The following is an 18,732-nucleotide window of genomic DNA, read 5'->3' on the forward strand; positions in this document are numbered from 1 at the left end:
CCTACCATATTCACCACAGCCCCAAGAATAGACTTCTTTGTTTCGTGTCAGAACCACCACATGATTATCCCCACAGGAGACTTGCTCCACCGGATTGTCGAGGAAGAAGTTCAGCTGCATAGGTTCCAGAACTTCAGGGCCAGCAACTTTGTCCATCCCCATACAGCCGTAATAATCAGATCCAAAGGCATAGAGTTGACCTTCATCTGCACAAGGAAGAAAAACAGTTCATCAGAAGAATGAAAGCTGAGTAAGGAAGGAATGAAGACTTTCCCCACCAAAGATCTCATGTGAGATGATTCCATCAGAAGCCCAAATGATAAACAATATATGTCTAAAGCTGTTTCTAGTTAAGGAGTCACATATAATATTACTATTATGAATAGATTTTTTTTGTTGCTTTTATTTTCCCAGCACTAGAGTATGCACTCAGGGCCTTCTGCTTGCTCAGCTGGTGCTCTATCATGTAAGCCATGCAGCCAGCATGGCTTTTTGTTGGTAGTTTTGAAGATAGAATCTGTAGACTTTTCTGTCCAGTTTGGCTTTGAACTGTAATCCTCTGGATCTCAGCCTCCTGAGTAGCTAAGACTACAAGTATAAACCACCAGCATTAGGTTTTATGAAGTGTTAAAAAAAAAAAAAAGGTAGTACTCTCAGGTTTATAAGGACTTAACATTTTTACTAGAGCTCTCTATTTTACAGATAAAAAGAGAAACACTAAGATTTCATATATTGATGATAAGACCAAAACCAGATTAAGTTTTTGGTCCTAATTTTGTGCTATCCATAGTGTCAATAGGTAGATTATTTTCCTATTTTCAAAATGTCTTTTTCTATTTTCCAAATACAACAAATGTCTCCTTAGTCCACATCATAACCTGTAATATACACCTGACTTTTCCTTTTTCATTATTCCTAATTCATAGCAAAGTAAACTGGGAATGTCATCAATGAGTTAATTTGTTTCACGTCTTTTGGTTCTTTGAATTTTTTGAATTTTTTGTTGTTATAAAATCCTATCTAAAACAGCCAGGCGCTGGTGGTTTATGCCTGTAATCTTAGTTACTCAGGAGGCTGAGGAGTTGAAGACCACAATTTGAAGCTAGCACAGGCAGAAAAGTCTGTGAAACTCTTATCTTCAATTTACCACCAAAAAATCAGAAGTGGAGCTGTGGCTCAAAGTGGTAGAGTGCTGGCCTTGACCAAAAATGTAAAGGGACCAAGCCAGGTGCGGCAGCTCACACCTGTAATCCAGCCTCAGGAGGCTGAGATCTGAGGATTTCGACCCAAAGCCAGCCCAGGCACTAAAGAATGAGAGACTCTTATTTTCAATTAACCACCAGAAAATTGGAAGTGGTACTGCTGCTCAAGGGGTAGGGCAGTAGCCTTGAGCTAAAGAGCTCAGGGACAACGCCCAGACCCAGAGTTCAAGCCCCATGACTGATGACAAAAAAAAAAAGTACAGGGATAGTGCTCAGGCCCTGAGTTGCTAATGGCTTACCTGTCACACAGACAGTGAAATTATCACCACATGACACCTGACGGATAGCTTTGCCTTGCAATTTTTCCACGTGCTTTGGTTGTCGATAGGAAGCTTTGTCTCCATGGCCCAGCTGACCATGGAGTTTAGTACCCCCTTGCATGTTCTGTGAAATGAAGAGGTTGTGAAGTTGTAACTTTTCACACTAAAAGCTAGTTAATTTTGAAATAATACAAAAAGAATAAGGATATAATGGGTAAGGGGATTGAACTGTTTACTATGCAGTATAAAAAGCTTTGCCAACAGGTAAAGATTTTTAAAAGTACTCATGTTCAGAACTGAGAGTTTAGCCTAGTGGTAGAGTGTTTGCCTAGAATTTATGAAGACCAGGGTTCAATTCCTTGGTACCACATACATAGAAAAAGCAGGAAGTGGTGCTGTGCCTCAAGTGGTAGAGCTCTAGCCTTGGGAAAAACCCAAGGACAGTGCCTTGAGTTCAAGCCCTGGGACTGGCAAAAAATAAAAGTACTCATGTTCATATTCATTAGGATATGAATAGGATAAATTCCCAATTTTGTCTTTGTTCTTCAAGTCTAATGTAAAACTACATATTTAACCATGGAAGATGGTGAAAAATCCATCATAAAGTATAATTTGATTGATTTCGACAAGAGTCTAGCCTTTAGGAGTTTTACTTTAGTTTTCTCTGAATCACAAAAAAGCAACAAAGAATCTTGCTATATCAAAGAAACTACTACACAGTACATGCCTCATGACTTTTCAACAGTTTTATATATATAAATAATTATTTCCATTCAATGACTCATTTATAAATCTTTCAATAATTTTTTTTCTTTGTCAGTCTTGAGGCTTGAACTCAGGGACTGGGCAGTGTCCTTGGACACTTTTTTTTGCTCAAGGCTAGTGCTCTGTCACTTGAGCAACAGCACTATACCCAGCCTTTTCTATATATGTGGTACCGAGGAATCGAACCTAGGGCTTCTCGCATGTTAGGCAAGCACTCTACTACTAGGCTACACTATTAGCCCCTATAATTTTTTTTTTTTAATTGGTTGTGGGGCTTGAACCAGGGACCTGGTCCCTGTCTCTGAGTTATTTTGCTCAAGGCCACCACTCTACCACCTTGAACCACAGCTCTACTTCTGATTTTCTGGTGGTTAGCTGGAGATAAGAGTGTCACAGATTTTCCTAACAGGGCTGGCTTTCAACCATGAGCCTTACAACTCAGCCTCCTCAGTAACTAGCTTGGACTCAGGGCCTGAGCACTGTCCTTGGGCTTTCCTCAAGGCTAGCACTCTACCACTTGAGCAACAGCACCACTTCTGGCTTTTTCTGTATATGTGGTACTGAGGAATCGAACCTATGTCTTTGTGCATGCTAGGCAAGCACTCTACCACTAGGTCACATACCTAATTTTTTTTTTTTGTGGGTCATGGGGCTTGAACTCGGTCTGGGCATTGTCCTGGAGGTCTTCAGCTCAAGGCTACCACCCTACCCTTGAGCCAAGCCCCACTTCCTACTTTTTAGAGCTTAATTGGAGATAAGAATCTCATGTCCTTCTGTGCTAGGGCTGGCTTTGAATCTTGAGCCTCAGATCTCAGCTTCCTAAGTAGCTAGGATTACAGGCATGAGCCACAACCCAGCTTATTTTTTTTTAATACTAGTCCTGAGACTTGAACTCAGGGCCTGGGAACTGTCCCTGAGCTTTTATTTTTTTGCTCAAAGCTAGTACTTTACCACTTGAGCCACATTTCTACTTTCAGATTTTTGCTTCCAATTGGATATAAAAATGAGTCATGGACTTCTTCCTGCCTGGGCTGTCTTTAAGTAACTAGGATTACAGTCAGGAGACACTAGTGCCAGACTATAAATGGTTTTTTAAAGCACTAATTTCACTCTATTTCTGTTAACTGCCCAGGGGCTAATTCTTTAAGGGGGTAAGTATTAGGAAATAGTGGCAAGTCATCATTCCAGAACAAGCCAAACCATTCATTATTTCAACAATTTAAATAGTTTGCATGTCTACTCTCACATACTGGGGCTACAGCAGTGAGTAAGACTTAGTTTCTGTACTGAGAAGGTATCTAAAACCACTGAGAGGGTGGAGGAGTTCTTTCAGAGAGAAAATAAGCAGCCTGAAATGAGCCTGAGAAAACATAACCAAAGAGACAGGAGAAAACCAAGAGAACATTGAACAAAGCTTCAAGAAGGAAGGAGTGGTCAACTCTATCAAAGGCTGCTGAGAAGTCCAGGCAAGCAAGGATTAAAAAGCATCTATTTTGCTTTATCAATTTATGATTTGGTCAAGACCCATTTCAGCTGAATGGCAGGGAATAGAGCTTTATTGTAGATAAGTGAGTGAGGAAAGGGAGATAAGGAAATAGACAGCAAGGAGAGGAGCAGGGCAGAATCTAGTCAGTAACAAAGGAAAATGTGTATGGGTATGGAGGATAATACCAGTCATCTCCAATTACAGGTGACAGTCTAAGAGGCTTCCTGACATGGTATATGCTTTGTTAACAAAGTTATTTGCACAGACACAAGTTGTACTGACCCTTATCATAATAATGTTAATAAACAGTAACAAATTTATCTGAAATCATCTAACTGTAAATGGCAGCTTGATTTTAAACATATATTCCCTCCCTCCCTTCCTTCCAGGGCACATATGAACTAAACAGACCAAATCCTTGCTTTCACATGGGCTGATGTTCAAACTCCCTCTTGCAGTCCTGAAACACAGGAAACTAACAAATACTTAGAACAGACTGGGTCCAGTAAGCAACCAGGCTGACAGCACTGCTTCACTTACCACCCAGGTGTATAGTTCCTTCTCCACTGTCACCACAGCAAAATGGGTATTCCCGGCGCACACCTGCCGAGCACTACAGCCACTTTTGATGACATCCAGTTTCTGGGGTGTGGATTTCCCACCACCCCAAACATAGACTTCACTGGTTCGTGATGTTACAACAGCAATGGGTGCTTCAGTCACCGTACTTGACCTGCCAACAACCCCCAGAACAAAGGCACATTGAAGATGCAAATAGTACCTAAGAAGGCTGCTGATTATACTGACAACTGTGGTTTGAGAAAGAATGCTCTTTCAACCCTTGCTCTGCAAAGCCTGCCTCGGGGCTTCATCACAGATTACAGTATGATCTGTAACATCTATATTTCCCATCATTCTCCATGGAATGACATCCACTTTAGTATGAGGGTGATTTCTGGTTTTCTCCTCAGAAGTGACTCTCTGACATTTAAGTAGACATTGACTCCTGACAGGATTTAAAGGCTAATGGGATCAACTAATTCAGGGGCCCAAGTTAAGAGCTCCATGGTAGGAAGCGAGGATATATAGAATCATTTGAACATTACCTTGGTCTCTTTGTAGGTCCATTAAGTAGAGTGACTTTTTCCTCCATCTCTCTACCAAACAAAAAAAGGATGGGTAAAATAACAGACTTCTAAACTGCAACATATCTCACCTCAACTTAAGTTGAATCCTTTTTTTTTTTTTTTTTTTGCCAGTCCTGGGGCTTGAACTCATAGCCTAGGCACTTTCTCAAGGCTAGTGCCCTACCACTTGAGCCACGGAGCCATTTCTGGCTGTTTCTGTATATGTAGTCCCGAGGAATCAAAATCAGGGATTCATGAATGCTAGGCAAACACTCTACCACTAAGCCATACTCCTGGCCCCTAAATCCTCTTATTGACCACAAGCATCCTACAATATGACAATACTTTTAGGAAAATACCTCTATAAACTCAGTTACTAAGGCCTGGTATTAGATACAAAATGGCCAGTGGTTTGGGGCCACTTGTTTTTTTATCTCTGAGAAACAGAGGCTGAAACAAGAAACACATGATACTCTGATGCATGTGATGGACATCTCCATTTACTTTACCAGCTGCCCTAAATGTAATCCTGCCCTTGTTATCTTTCTCTCAAACCACTTTATCTTTTATCTTTCTGATTCCTCCTCCAGTTGTTGTTGTTGCTTTCTGCTAGACCTGGGGGTCTGGGCACACTATCCCTGCGCTTTTTTTTTTTTTTTTTTGCTTAAGATTAGTGCTCTAGGGGCCAGGAGTTTGGCCTAGTGGTAGAGTGCTTACCTAGCATGCATGAAGCCCTGGGTTCAATTCCTTGCTACCACATACACAGAAAATGCCAAAGTGCCGCTGTGGCTCAAGTGGTAGAGTACTAACCTTGAGAAAGCTCAAGGATAGTGCTCAGGCCCTGAGTTCAAGCCCTAGGACTGGCAATAAACAAACAAACAAACAAAAAAAGATTAGTGCTCTAAAGCCAGGTGCTGCTGGCTCATGCCAGCTACTCAGGAGGTTAAGATCTAATGATCAAAGTCTGAAGCCAGCCTGAACACAAAAGTCCCCATTAAACTCTTTGGTCCAATTAACCATGCAAAAGCCACAAGTGGAGCTGTGGCTCCAAGTGGTAGAGTGTTAGTCTTGAGCAAAAAGAGCTCAGGGACAGCACCCAGGCCCTGAGTTTAAGCCCTATGACCAACAAACATATATACATACACAGGCACACACACAGATTAAGTGCTCTACCACTTGAGTCACAGCTCTACTTCTGTCTTTTTGGTGGCTAATTAAAGAGTCTCATAGACTTCTGCCCAGGCTGACTTTGAACCGTGATTCTCAAATCTCAGCCTCCCAAGTAGCTACGATTATAACAGGGGTGATAGAAAATAGCACTCTAAGTTAGGAAATACTCCTGTACTACTCTCAACCATCTCTGGAAAGACAATGGGATGATTTTTGTACATCACCTCCTGCGTTTCCTCAAAAGGGGACGATCCAGAAGTTCATCTGCAGTTGGTCTCTGCTCAGGATCCTAAGAAAGCAAAATAATATTAATTTTCACTTAAAGGGGATGAGTAATATAGGATCTAATCAGGAATTATTTTTCCTCTAAGAAGGCTGTATTTAAAGATTTCTGCATATTATTCCTTATTTTAAAAATAGCAATTTGTCATATTCCACATTTAATGCTTCTCATTATCAACACTGTACATGAATGAGGTTCTACAATGTACCAGCGTTATTCAATTAGAAGAGCTCTCACATCAGAATATACATAGTACCAACGTATCACAAATAAAACTACTGGTTTTATCCTGACATTCTGTTGGCATGTGGAGGGCCCCAGAAATGTTCACTTTTACTTGTAATACCTCTACCCATTGGGGATTGTAGCATCAGTGATTCTCTGACAATACTTTGAATAATATTTAGTATTATATACATAGTAACAGAATTAGAACTATATACATTTTGTATATATTAAATTATATATTGTAGATATTAAATTATCACTATGATTTTTATAAAAATCAAGTTAAAGAAATTAATTTTTTCCTCTCCTCCCATGCTCGTCGTGAGGCTTGAACTGAGGGGTCTCATACTCTCAATTGGCTTTTTCCACTCAAGGTTGATATACTAGCACTTGAGCCACAGCTCCAGTTCCAGCTTTTCACTATATTAATTGGAGATAAGAGTTTCATGGACATTCAACCTGAGCTGGCTTCAAACCAAGATCCTTAAGTCTCAGTAACCTGAGTGGCTAGAATTACAGGTATGAACCACTAACACCCAGCTTTAGAAATGAATCATGCCATAAAAAATGGAGCAGAGGGGCCGGGAGTTTGGCCTAGTGGTAGAGCGCTTGCCTAGCATGCCCGAAGACTGGGGTTTGACTCCTTGGTACCACATACATAGAAAAAAAAGCCAAAAGGAGTGCTGAGGCTCAAGTGGTAGAGCTCTAGCCTTGAGAAAGTCCAAGGACAATGCTCAGGCTCTGAGCCAAAGCCCAGGACTGGCCCCCCCCCCACCAAAAAAAAATGGAGCAGAATTTAGCTATCAAAACTGTCTCACAAATTAATACCTACAGAATAAAGGAATGTTGTGTTTGTTGAGGCGTATAACTATCATGAATTGCCAATGTTTATTCTGGGTATAGCCACGTACACATTCTTCCTTGGGGAGGATGATACGGTTTTGGGTGGTTTGAGGTGGGAATTGACACTAAAACTAGTAAGTTTTACCTACATGGTCAAGGCATGCGTGAACCATTTGAATCAATTCCAAAGAGTACTGGCTGGAATCAACTTCCATGGCCCGAATTCCTTGCACAATCTTCACACACAGGTTGAGTGGATTCTATGAGAGAATCATAACTGCATTATTTCTGGTTATATAATAATATATTATAATCTACAGCAGGGACTTATGGCCATTATTTAAAGAACTTTTAATAGGTCCACAAAAGCTCTGATTAAAATTTATAATTATTAGTATTTATCAGTGAGAGACTAGGAATGTAATGCTATCAGATGGAATAAAGCTAACCAGTCAACATGGAATTCAAAACTATGATTGTGTGGCCAATAGCATGTTGCTCTGATTATAATCTGACTCATGGATTGAATCTCAAGGAACAGGAAAGCATGATTATCCAAGCTTCTTGACCTTAACTCTCTTGCCTACTAATGTATACATCCAAATAATGAGTAACAGGCAAAACAATAAATAACACAAAAGACAAAGCATGTTACAAGGTGAGAATTATAGTATTATCACATTAGCAACACCATCACCATTTTACTGTAAGATCATTATAGACAGGCATATTACATATGTGATCCTCTTAAATCCTTAACATTACATCACATTAAAGTTATTATCACTCAATTTGTACAACAGAAAAATGCAACTTAGAGATACAAAGTTACTTGCCCAAAATTACACAGAAAAAGAATGGAGCCATCATTTTAATCAAAGTCTAGCTGACTCTGAAAGTTATTTTTCTTTTTCTTTTTGGCCAGTTGTGGGGCTTGAACTTAGGGCCTGAGCACTGCCCTTGGACTTTTTTTTTTTCTCAAGGCTAGAACTCTACCCTTGAGCCACAGCACCACTTCCAGCTTTTTTCTACATATGTGGTGCTGAGGAATCAAACTTGGGTCTTTGTGCATGCTAGGCAAGCACTTTACCACTAGGCCAAACTCCAGGCCCTGAAAGTTATTTTTCTTTCAGGAGAATTAGATGACACCATACACCAAAATAAACTTCAGGATTTGGAAAAGTAAACAGGTTTCATGAAAGGTTGATGAATTTGCATTATGTTACATTTGAGATTTTCACAGAAAATATCAGAAAAGTTCTGTGAAGGAGATGCATATTGTTTCCATGTTATAAATAATGTTACAGAGGATCAAAGAAATAGTTTGTCTAATGGACCTGAGTTTAGTCTAGTGGTAAAGTGCTTGCCTAGCATGCACGAAGACCCAGGTTGGATTCCTCAGTACCACATACATAGAAAAAGCCAAAAATGGTGTTGTGGGTCAAGTGGTAGAGCTTTAGCCTTAAGAAAGCCCAATGACAGTGCTCAGGCCCTGAGTTCAAGCCCCTGGACTGGCAAAGTTGCTCAAGGCTACTACTCTATCACTTTGAGCCCCAGTTCCACTTCTGGTTTTTTGGTTGATAAATGTCACAGAAGCTGGTCATTGGTAGATCACGCCTACAATCCTAGCTACTCAGGAAGCTGAGATCTGAGGATCCCTGAGGATCACTGTTCAAAGCCAGCCTAGGCACCAAAGACTGTGATACTTTCATCTTCAATTAATCACTAAAAAAGGGGCTGTGGAGCTGTGGTTCCAGGGGTAAGGCAATAGCCTTGGGCTGAAGAGCTCAGGGACAATGCCCAGGCCCAAAGATCAAGCCCCATGACCCACAAAAAAAAATAATAATAAATAAATAAAATGGTTTGTCTACATATTCCTGCTTAGCTGATAGAGAATGGGAATATATTTATTTCAGCTACTCAACATGCAGCCCATGGAGTGGTGGCACCAGTACTGTCTAGGAGTTTGCTTGACTGTCTCCTCTCCCTGACTCTTTCTTGCTAAAAAAACAACCTGCATTTTAACAAAATGTGCTTCGTGTTTTTAGTTAAAAAAGTAGGAAAAAAGGGGGTGGGGGAGAGGGTAATGGGTACCAAGACATGTGAAAGGGTATCAATGTATGTGAATTAATGCACCTTCTATCTGGCAAATATCATGTAACCCTTTTATTAATAACAATAAAAAAATAAAAAAATTCAATGTTCTTTAAAGAACACTATTATGAAAAAAAAAGAAAAAAAATGCCTAGAGAGACATGTTGTACAAAACTAAAGAGTTTTTGATAACAGTGTGATTTTTTTTTCCCATTAAAAAAGGCTTAAAAAGCCGGGGTTTTAACAAAAAAAAAAAAAAGAGAGAGAGAGAAAGAGAGAGAGAGAGAAAGGGGTAGATGAAGTGTGGAAAATGACAATACTTATTTTTAACTGCAATATCAAATAGGTGATCCTAAAGCCAGTTTTAAAATTAGTCAATAAATTCAAGTGTAGTACTCAAACTGTTGGATTATGATCATTTCAATGAAGAATGCAAGTTGGAGATAAATATGGCCTATTACATTTTAATATACTACAAATTCAATGTCTGACTCTAGGTGATTTATGTACAAAAATGTAGAAGCTCATGCATGAGATAGAAGTGTGGCTCAAGTGCTAGAGCCAACTGTGAGCTAGCAAGCTGAACGAGCCTGAAGACCTGACAAAAGAAGTCAGAAGTTCAAAGATAAACGATCACTTAACCAACAGGTACCATTTACAATATGGGGATAATTCACCAACTTACTGTTGCATCAAATGTTCTCTTCAGTGTAAGTAGTTCAAAAATGACACAACCTACTGCCCAGATATCAGATTTGAAGTTGTATTTTACTCCTTGGCAGAGCTCTGGAGACATGTAATATGGAGTTCCTACAAGCTAAACACAAAGAAAATAAAGATAACTTCTTTTCTGAGGCAACTAAATTAATAGTTTAACAGCTAAATTAAAATTTCCAAGAATTAGAAATAATAGCTGGGAGGGAAATGAGGACAAAAACATGAGAAGGGGTATCAATGTGTGAGAAGTAATGCACCTATTACCTGGCGAATAAAACTGCAACCCCACTATATAGTACAATGTAAAAAGAGAAAGAGAGAGAGAGAGAGAGAAAAAAAAAAGAATAGCCATAAAACACTCATTAACAGATTGTGAAGTAGTTTTGAGATGATGCTACTATGACAAGAAACTTTATACAAATCAAATTATAAAAGGATAATCTGTGGTGAAAACACTGTTTGACCAGGGAGGTTCAATAGCTCTGTGAATCCTACATAGGCTTGCTCATAATCCTCACATCGGCCTCACATAGCATTCAAGGTGCACTAAAGACTTCATATAGACAGAGTCATACTGAAAGCTCACCAATGGGGAATAGTCAAATAATAGCATTGGGGAAATAGCAATTGAATAAAGGGGTTAAAAGTTCTAACTGGAATGTAAGTAATATCACTACCTTAATATTAATTTAAGTCTCCTTTTTAACCAATGATCTTTCTCCAAATCAGGTAAGAAGAGAGCTAGCTCACCAATATAACCCATAATAACAGAACAGGCTATTTTCTGGCATTAGCCTCAGCTTGCAGTGCAGGGCTTGTCTCTGAACCAGAAGCAACACAATCAGCCCAGCAGACCCTAGGATGTCAGAGTAGAACTAAGAACAAGCATACTTGGCATAGAAGCCCCACTGCCCGGAGGGCGCGATGGCTCATGCCTGTAATCCTGGCTACTCAGGAGGCTGAGATCTGAGGATCGTGGTTCAAAACCAGCATGGGCAAGAAAGTCTCTGAGACTCTTATCTCCAATCAACCACCAAAAAAACCGGAAGTGGGACTGTGGTCCCAGTGGAAGAGTGCTAGCCTTGAGCTGAAGAACTCAGGGACAGTGCCCAGGCCCAGAGTTCAAGCCCCATGACTGACTGACTGACCTACCAACCAACCAACCAACCAACCAACCAGCCAAACAAACAAACACACAAACAAACAAAAATAGGGTTTGAAGCTAGATATTGTGGTACATGCCTACAATGTAATCCTAGTCAGACTTGGAAGGATGAGGCAAAAGAACCTTGAGTTCAAAGCCAACTTGTGTTACATACCACATCTGTCTCAAAAAAACAAAAACAACAACAAAAAACAATAACCCACAAAGAAAGGTACTGGAAATAAAAATCTTCTGTATAAAGTGGGGCTGTGGTTTAAGTGGTAGAGCACTAGCCTTGAGCTGAAGAAATCAAGGACAATGCCCAGGCCTAGAGTTTGAGCCATATAACCGACCCAATACAACAACAACAACAAAAAAAACAAACATAAAAAACCTTCTGTATAAACACTCCAAAAATTAAGAGACAACATATGCTCCAGCAATTCTAATAAAACTGATATTTTTAATCAGCAATTTTCAAATGGCTAATATAACATTTGTATTTTTTCATATAATTCCTTCATTGCATCTAACTAGCTAAAAAGAAGTCAACTCAGATTACTCTTAAGAAAATTCCAGGGCCCGGGAGTTTGGCCTAGTGGTAGAGTGCTTGCCTAACATGCACGAAAACACGGGTTCGATTCCTCGGTACCACATACATAGAAAAAAGCCGGAAGTGGTGCTGAGGCTCAAGAGGTAGAGCTCTAGCCTTGAGAAAGTTCAAGGACAGGGCTCATGCCCTGAGCTCAAGCCCAGGATCGGCAAAAAAAAAAAAAAAAAAAAAAAGAAAATTCCATATAAGGACACAATTGCTTCTTTAGAAGCTTAACTTGGTCACCATCATACAACTGAGTTCCTGAAACAGACTCTAAATACTGAATGTTTAAATTGCTACAGACTATCTTAGTATTATCAAAGATGAAGTTAACTTTATTAACTTACATTTCCAAGTTATTTTAAGGAGCACTGTAAAACCAGAAGAGTAATAATTGGGTTTTATAAATTGTTAAAAGATAATATCACCAACTTATATCAATTTAAGTCTCCTTTTTAATCAATGGTCTTTCTCCAAATCAGGTAAGAAGAGAACTAGCTCTCCAATATAACCCATATATAACAGAACAGGTTGTTTTCTGGCATTAGCCCCAGCTTGCAATGCAGGACTTGTCTCTGAACCAGAAGCAACATTCAAAGGAAACACAAAGAAACATCCAACACCATAGCTTCAAACATTAAATAGGAAATAAAATGAAATCTACTGAAGATGTTAGGCTGAAAGAAAAAAAAAGTACAGCATTTTGTTTCTTTTAGAAAAGTGTCTAATAGGTGTTGGGAAAAGCTATAAGATCAAAGCTGTGACATAGACAATAAATCTGGAAAGAACATCTACTCATAAAAATGACAAATAGACTCAGAAGATATCTAAAGGCTTGAATTAGTAATATGTAAAATGTGCAAGAACACTGGAAAACTGAGCAAGATTTACTGTGCATAGTTATATCTTACAGAGTTGTGGGGTGGGGGAGAAGCAATTTATACTCACCGTCTCAGCCATGGAATACTCAGAATTAAGTTTCTTTGCTAGGCCATAATCTCCAAGTTTTATCAGGTTTGCCTTAGTCAGAAAAATATTTAATGTCTTTATATCTCTGGAAAAAAGATACTGCATATTAAGTCACTATAACAATTCTCATTCCTATCCCCCAGCCTAGGGTTAGTACAGAATAAAAAGGGTCCTAATTGTCCCACTTTCACAAACTTTTTTTTTTTACTTTTTTTAAATATATTTTTTATTGTAATTAATAGAAGGGTTACATGATATTTGCCAGATAAATGGTGCCTTAATTCCCACACATTGATACCCTTTCACATGTCATGGTTCCCATTTCCCTTCCCCCCTCCCCCACCCCTCATCTTGTTTTCCCCCGTTCCCTATCCAATTTCAGATAACCAAATACAAATATATCTGATATATCAGGTAACAATATGAGATAGTGTAACAATATGAGATAACCAAGGGACAGTAGAAATGATGAGAGATAACATAGTTTTCACAAAGTTGTTGTTGTTTTTTTTTGGCCAGTCCTGGGCTTGAGCTAGAGCTCTACCACTTGAGCCTCAGCACCACTTCCAGCTTTTTTGTATGTATGTGGTACCAAGGAATCGAACCCGGGTCTTTGAGCATGCTAGGCAAGCACTTTAACCACTAGGCCAAACTCCCAGCCCTTTCACAAACTTTTTAACACTAAGGAGAGAACTTAGGGAGTAAAGGCAGAGAATTCATATTATTTTCTAGGATTTGACAGTAAAGACTATCACCCATACCACTGATGCTGTTAAGAAAAGATTGAACAGATGTGTCCCAGTCAACTATAATCCTGTAAGGCACTTTTGAGTATCCAACAATATTTATTCCCTGAGTTGTTTTTTTTTTTTTGGGGGGGGGGTGGTGGTAGAGGGGTTTGAATTCAGGGCCTGGGTATTGTCAGTGAGTCATTTGTGCTCAAGGCTGGCGCTCTACCACTTGAGCCACAGTGCCACTTCTGGCTTTTTCTGAGTAGTCTATTAGATATAAAAGAGTCTCACAGACTTTTCTGTCCGGGCTAGCTTTAAAATGCAATGCTCAGATCTCAGTCCTAAGTAGCTAGAATTACAGATGTGAGCTATCAGTCCCAACAATCCCCTGAATGTGCCTGGGATTCCGTGAATTTTGATATCAGGTAATTTAGTACCTGCCTGGTGTCATAGTTTCGAATAATCTGACAGGAGAACAACATAACTAGATTGTTTTAGATTACCTAAAGAAAGTCACTGACTAATCTTTTGAAGATGTATTACCATATATAAAACAAAATAAAATAATCCAGGGGCTGGGAGCAGAGCCTAGTGGTAGAGTGCTCCCTAGCATGCACGAAGCCCTGGTTGAATTCCTTACTACCACATCACAGAAAAAGCCAGAAGTGACATTGTGGCTCAAGCGGTAGAACACTAACCTTGAGCAAAAGTTCAGGGACAAGGGCCAGGAGTTTGCCTAGTGGTAGAGTGGTGCTTCCCTAGTATGCACAAGGACCCAGGTTCAATTCCTTGGTACCACATACAGAAAAGCCAGAAGTGGTACTGTGGTTCAGGACCTGAGCTCAAACCAGGACTGGCAAAAAAAAAAAAAAAAAAAAAGAAGAAGAAGAAGAAGAAGAAAGTAACAGTGTGCAATAGCGGACAAACCAATAAAACGAAATTCTGGTATTATTAGTTGCTAGCAATGGTTAATGATTCACTTAAGGACAAAACCCTACCACTTGTGCCACAGCACCACTTCTGGCTTTTTTTTCTGATTATGTGGTACCCAGGAATAGAACCCACGGCTTTGTGCATGCTAGGCAAACACTGTACCACAAGGCCACACTCTGGGTCCTCTTACCTTTTTCTTATTGGTATGGGGGGATAGAACCCAGGACATTGTACTGCTGGGCAAGTACTCTGTCACTGAGTTATATCTGAGTCCCTTGTCTTAACAGCAATTAATTAATGAACTAAATTCTAGGAATCAGTGGCACTTAGTTACTGAGAAGATTCTTTGTAGATCATAAAAATGACTGAACTGCCAGATGCTGGTGGCTCACATCTGAAAACAGTTAGTCAGGAGGCTGAGATCTGAGGAACGCACTTCAAAGCCAGCCAGGCCACAAGTCTGTGAGACTCTTATTTCCAATTAACCATTAGAAAACTAGAAGTGGCACTGTGGCACAAGAGGTAGGGCAGTAACCTTGAGCTGAAGAGCTTAGGGACAGTGTCCAGGCCCAGAGTGCAAGCTCCATAATCAACAACAACAAAGACTGAACTTCAGAAAGTGAAGATAACATCTGTCAACACTTACTTTTTCCTACCCTTTTTATCACTGGGGAAAAAAAAAAAAAACCTTGACTCCTTAATCAAGAACATTAAAATGGATGGTACTGGTGGTGCATGCCCATAATCCTAGCTACTTAGGCAGCTGAGGTCTGAGGATCACAATTCAAAAGCCAGCCCAGGCAGGAACTCTTATCGCCAATTAACCACCAGAAAACCAGAAGTAGTGCTGTGGTTCAAAATGGTAGAGTGTTAGCCTTGAGAACACCTAGGCCCTGAGTACAAACCCCATAATTGACCAATTTTTTAAAAAAGAAGATAAAAATGCTAATAGGAAGTACCCAGAATGGGGATTAGATTAGTAGGGAAGAATCTACTGCACAACTTTTTACAATTTATTACCTATGAAGGATTCCTGCTTTGTGGATACAGCTCACTGCTGAAACAATCTGAAAAAGGTACCACACCACCATCTGCAAACATAAAATATATTTACATTGGAAGCAAAGACTCCATTAAAATAAACACACACGCACACGCACGCACGCACGAATGCATACCCACCCACACACACACACACACTAAGCAAAGGAAGCTGCAATTAGAGGTTATAAATCAACATGACTTGACATCGCTTGCTTGAGGAGACAAAGAAAACTGGTGGAGGAAAGAAGAAAAAGCAGGTCATCATTATATAGTTCAGATATAGTTACAAAATATAGTATGGTAAGCAGACTCAAGGAAAGAAACCCAGGAAAAATGCAAAGGCATAGAAAACTGGGCATACCAGTATGCAGTAATAGAACCAGGAAAGAAAGCTCATACTGAATCATGTTGTGGAGGTAAAACGTTTAGGAAGGAGCTATAGACAGCTTCCTTGTTATGTTTCCTTTCTCATGAATACCAGAGCCTGGAGGGAGTCTGAACAAAAGGAAAAAGACACTCTTCATTGTTGGAAGAGTAAATACAGAACCAGAATTCAGAATTAAACATTATAATTTCCAGTTTCCTTTCACAAACATATAAATTACCTCTTCCTCAAACAACTTGTCCTTCTGACGGAGGATTTTGTCATACAGGTTTCCTCCTGCAATTCAACAAGAAAAAAAACAGGCCTGAATGCTTCATAAATCAAAGCTTGGATCTTTAGTCTTACAGGGTTTTAACAGCTAACATGAAGAATTCTGCTTCCTTTCCAAAGGAAATGACTTCTATCCTCTTGGTTTTTCACTCAGGTGTAAAGCTACTCTTTCTATTTCTGTGTTAGAAATACCTTTCTGGAAAAAAAATCAGTTAAAAATGAGAAGTATGAACCCTTTTACTAATTATAATAAAAAATGCAAAAAAAATGAGAAGTATGATATTTTAATTAACTAATTAATTTAGTAGTATTAGGCATTGAAACCAGAGCTTCATACTTGCTAGACATTCACTTGAGCTGCGTATCCAACCCTTTGGTTTTATTTCTCTTGGGCTGGCCTCAACTTTTGATCTTCCTTGTCTCTATCTCCTGAGTAGCTGAGATTATAGGCATACTATCACTCATGCCAAAGTATGACATTTACCAAAAAATAAAAGTAAAGACTATTTGTGAAACAGCTTCAAAGTTAAATTTCTTTAGTAGAACTTTAAGAAATCTGCAATCGGTTTGTAATAATTCTCCAAGTAGGTCTACTAAAATGTTTGGGTTACATCTGTGATGCACTGTTTCTTATATACAGGTTATTTATTTTCACTTCCCACTAAAAAAGCTTCTAAAATTTTAGGGGCACAAAAGGACATGAAACTCTTACAATTATCCTCTAGAAAACGGGAAATGGGGCTTGGCTCAGGGTAGGGTGGTAGCCTTGAGCTGAAGAGCTCAAGAAGAGCTGGGACAGAGCCCAGACTGAGTTCAAGCCCTATGACCCACAAAAAAAAATAAATAAATAAATAAAAATTAGGGGTACTCCTAGATTTTCCAATCACTACTAAAAAATCATTAGTAAAAATTTTTACTATTTTTTCCCCCTGTGGGTTAAATGAGAATTTGCTTCTCTTTCTTTGCACAGACTGCAAATGATCATGATTCATTTTATTTCCTACCCACAGCTACAGTTTATACTTTACCCTGGGCTAAAGTCCTACAACTTCTCTTCTACTCTAACTTAGTAACTCATAATTCTAACAACTATCATTTGTTCTAGAACTTCCTAACTACAAAGGAAGTTAACCACTTAAGACTTGCTATTTCAAAAAGTTGTGTCGTGAGCTGGAGTGTGGCCTAGGGGTATAGTGCTTGCCTAGCATGCACAAAGACCCAGGTTGGATTGCTTGGTACCACATACACAGAAAAAACTAGAAGTGGTGCTGTTGCTCACGTGGTAGAGTGCTAGCCTTGAGGAATGCCCAAGGACAGTGCCTAGACCCTGAGTCCAAGCCCCAAGTCTGGCCAAAAAAAAAAAAAAAGTTGTGTTGATGCTCATACCTATATCCTAGCTACTCAGAAGGTTGAAATCTGAGGATCATGGTACAAAGCCAATAATACCAGGAAAGTTCAAAAGACTCAACTTCAATTAATTACCAAAAATAGCCAGAATTGGAACCACGGATTAAGTAGAAGACTAGCCCTGAGAAAAACAAACAACTTCAGGGATAGAATCCAGGCCCTAAATTCAAGACCCAGGACTAGCAGCAAGGGGGGAAAAACGTGACACAATCTTATGTAAGTTAGAAGCATAAACAATTCTGAATCACAAGAGTCTAGACAGTAAAGCTGTAAGTGCTGATAGAAACTATATCTTTAGGGACCAGGAGTATGGCCTGGTGGTAGAGTGCTTGCTTAGCAAGCGTGAAGCCCTGGATTTGATTTCCTAGGACCACATACACAGAAAAAGCCAGAAGTGGTATTGTGGCTCAAGTGGTAGAGCACTAGCTTTGAGAAAGCTCAAGGACAGTGCTCAGGCCCTGAGTTCAAGCTACAGGACTGGCAAACAACAACAACAACAAGAACAACAACAAACCCCAAAACCAAAACTATATCTTTAGCATATTGCTCAGAAAAGGTTTTAGATCTTCTCTTTGTATAACAAGGGTAACAAATAGTTTAATAGGTATAAATCTCTTGCTACATACTAAGTCATGCTGTAAATTTGACACATTCATTTACTATAATGCTTAAAAAGTAGACACTGTAATCAATAAACTCAATTTAAGATGAAGATGAAGGCAAAATTTTCTTGTTTACAATGCTCGAAAGCAGTAGAACTTGGGATGTAAGTTGGCCTGATTTAACAACTAACCAATACTGCTATCTTACATAGAAAATGAAAACAGTTATGGTAGCAAATACCTGATTTTCAGTACACAAAAGGCTGAGACAGAAGGACCACAGATTCAAGGCCAGTCTGAGATACTAAGCAAGATATGTTATCCAATTAAAAAAGAAAAGTTGGGACTGGAGTGTGGTCTCTTGATAGAGTGTTTATCTACCATGCACGAAGCCTTGGGTTCAATTCCTCAGTACCA

At 39.3% G+C, this 18,732-nt stretch overlaps 1 protein-coding gene across 1 annotated transcript in view; it reads right to left on the minus strand.

Moving 5' to 3' along the window:
- The window catches only part of Nek9 (NIMA related kinase 9), a 45,825-nt gene that overhangs the window by 22,359 nt on the left and 4,734 nt on the right, over positions 1-18,732 (minus strand). The window contains exons 3-12 of the mRNA XM_090344503.1: positions 16,257-16,312; positions 15,628-15,698; positions 12,923-13,028; positions 10,204-10,335; positions 7,574-7,684; positions 6,295-6,359; positions 4,880-4,930; positions 4,314-4,506; positions 1,502-1,646; positions 6-206 (exon numbers count right to left, since the gene is read on the minus strand). Of these exons, the coding sequence (XP_090200629.1) occupies positions 6-206; positions 1,502-1,646; positions 4,314-4,506; positions 4,880-4,930; positions 6,295-6,359; positions 7,574-7,684; positions 10,204-10,335; positions 12,923-13,028; positions 15,628-15,698; positions 16,257-16,312 (1,131 nt within the window). The remainder of the gene's footprint in view (positions 1-5; positions 207-1,501; positions 1,647-4,313; positions 4,507-4,879; positions 4,931-6,294; positions 6,360-7,573; positions 7,685-10,203; positions 10,336-12,922; positions 13,029-15,627; positions 15,699-16,256; positions 16,313-18,732) is intronic.

Source organism: Megascapheus bottae, chromosome 14 (genome assembly GCF_031878675.1).
Source record: "Megascapheus bottae isolate mThoBot1 chromosome 14, mThoBot2.hap1, whole genome shotgun sequence".
NCBI lineage: Eukaryota > Metazoa > Chordata > Mammalia > Rodentia > Geomyidae > Megascapheus > Megascapheus bottae.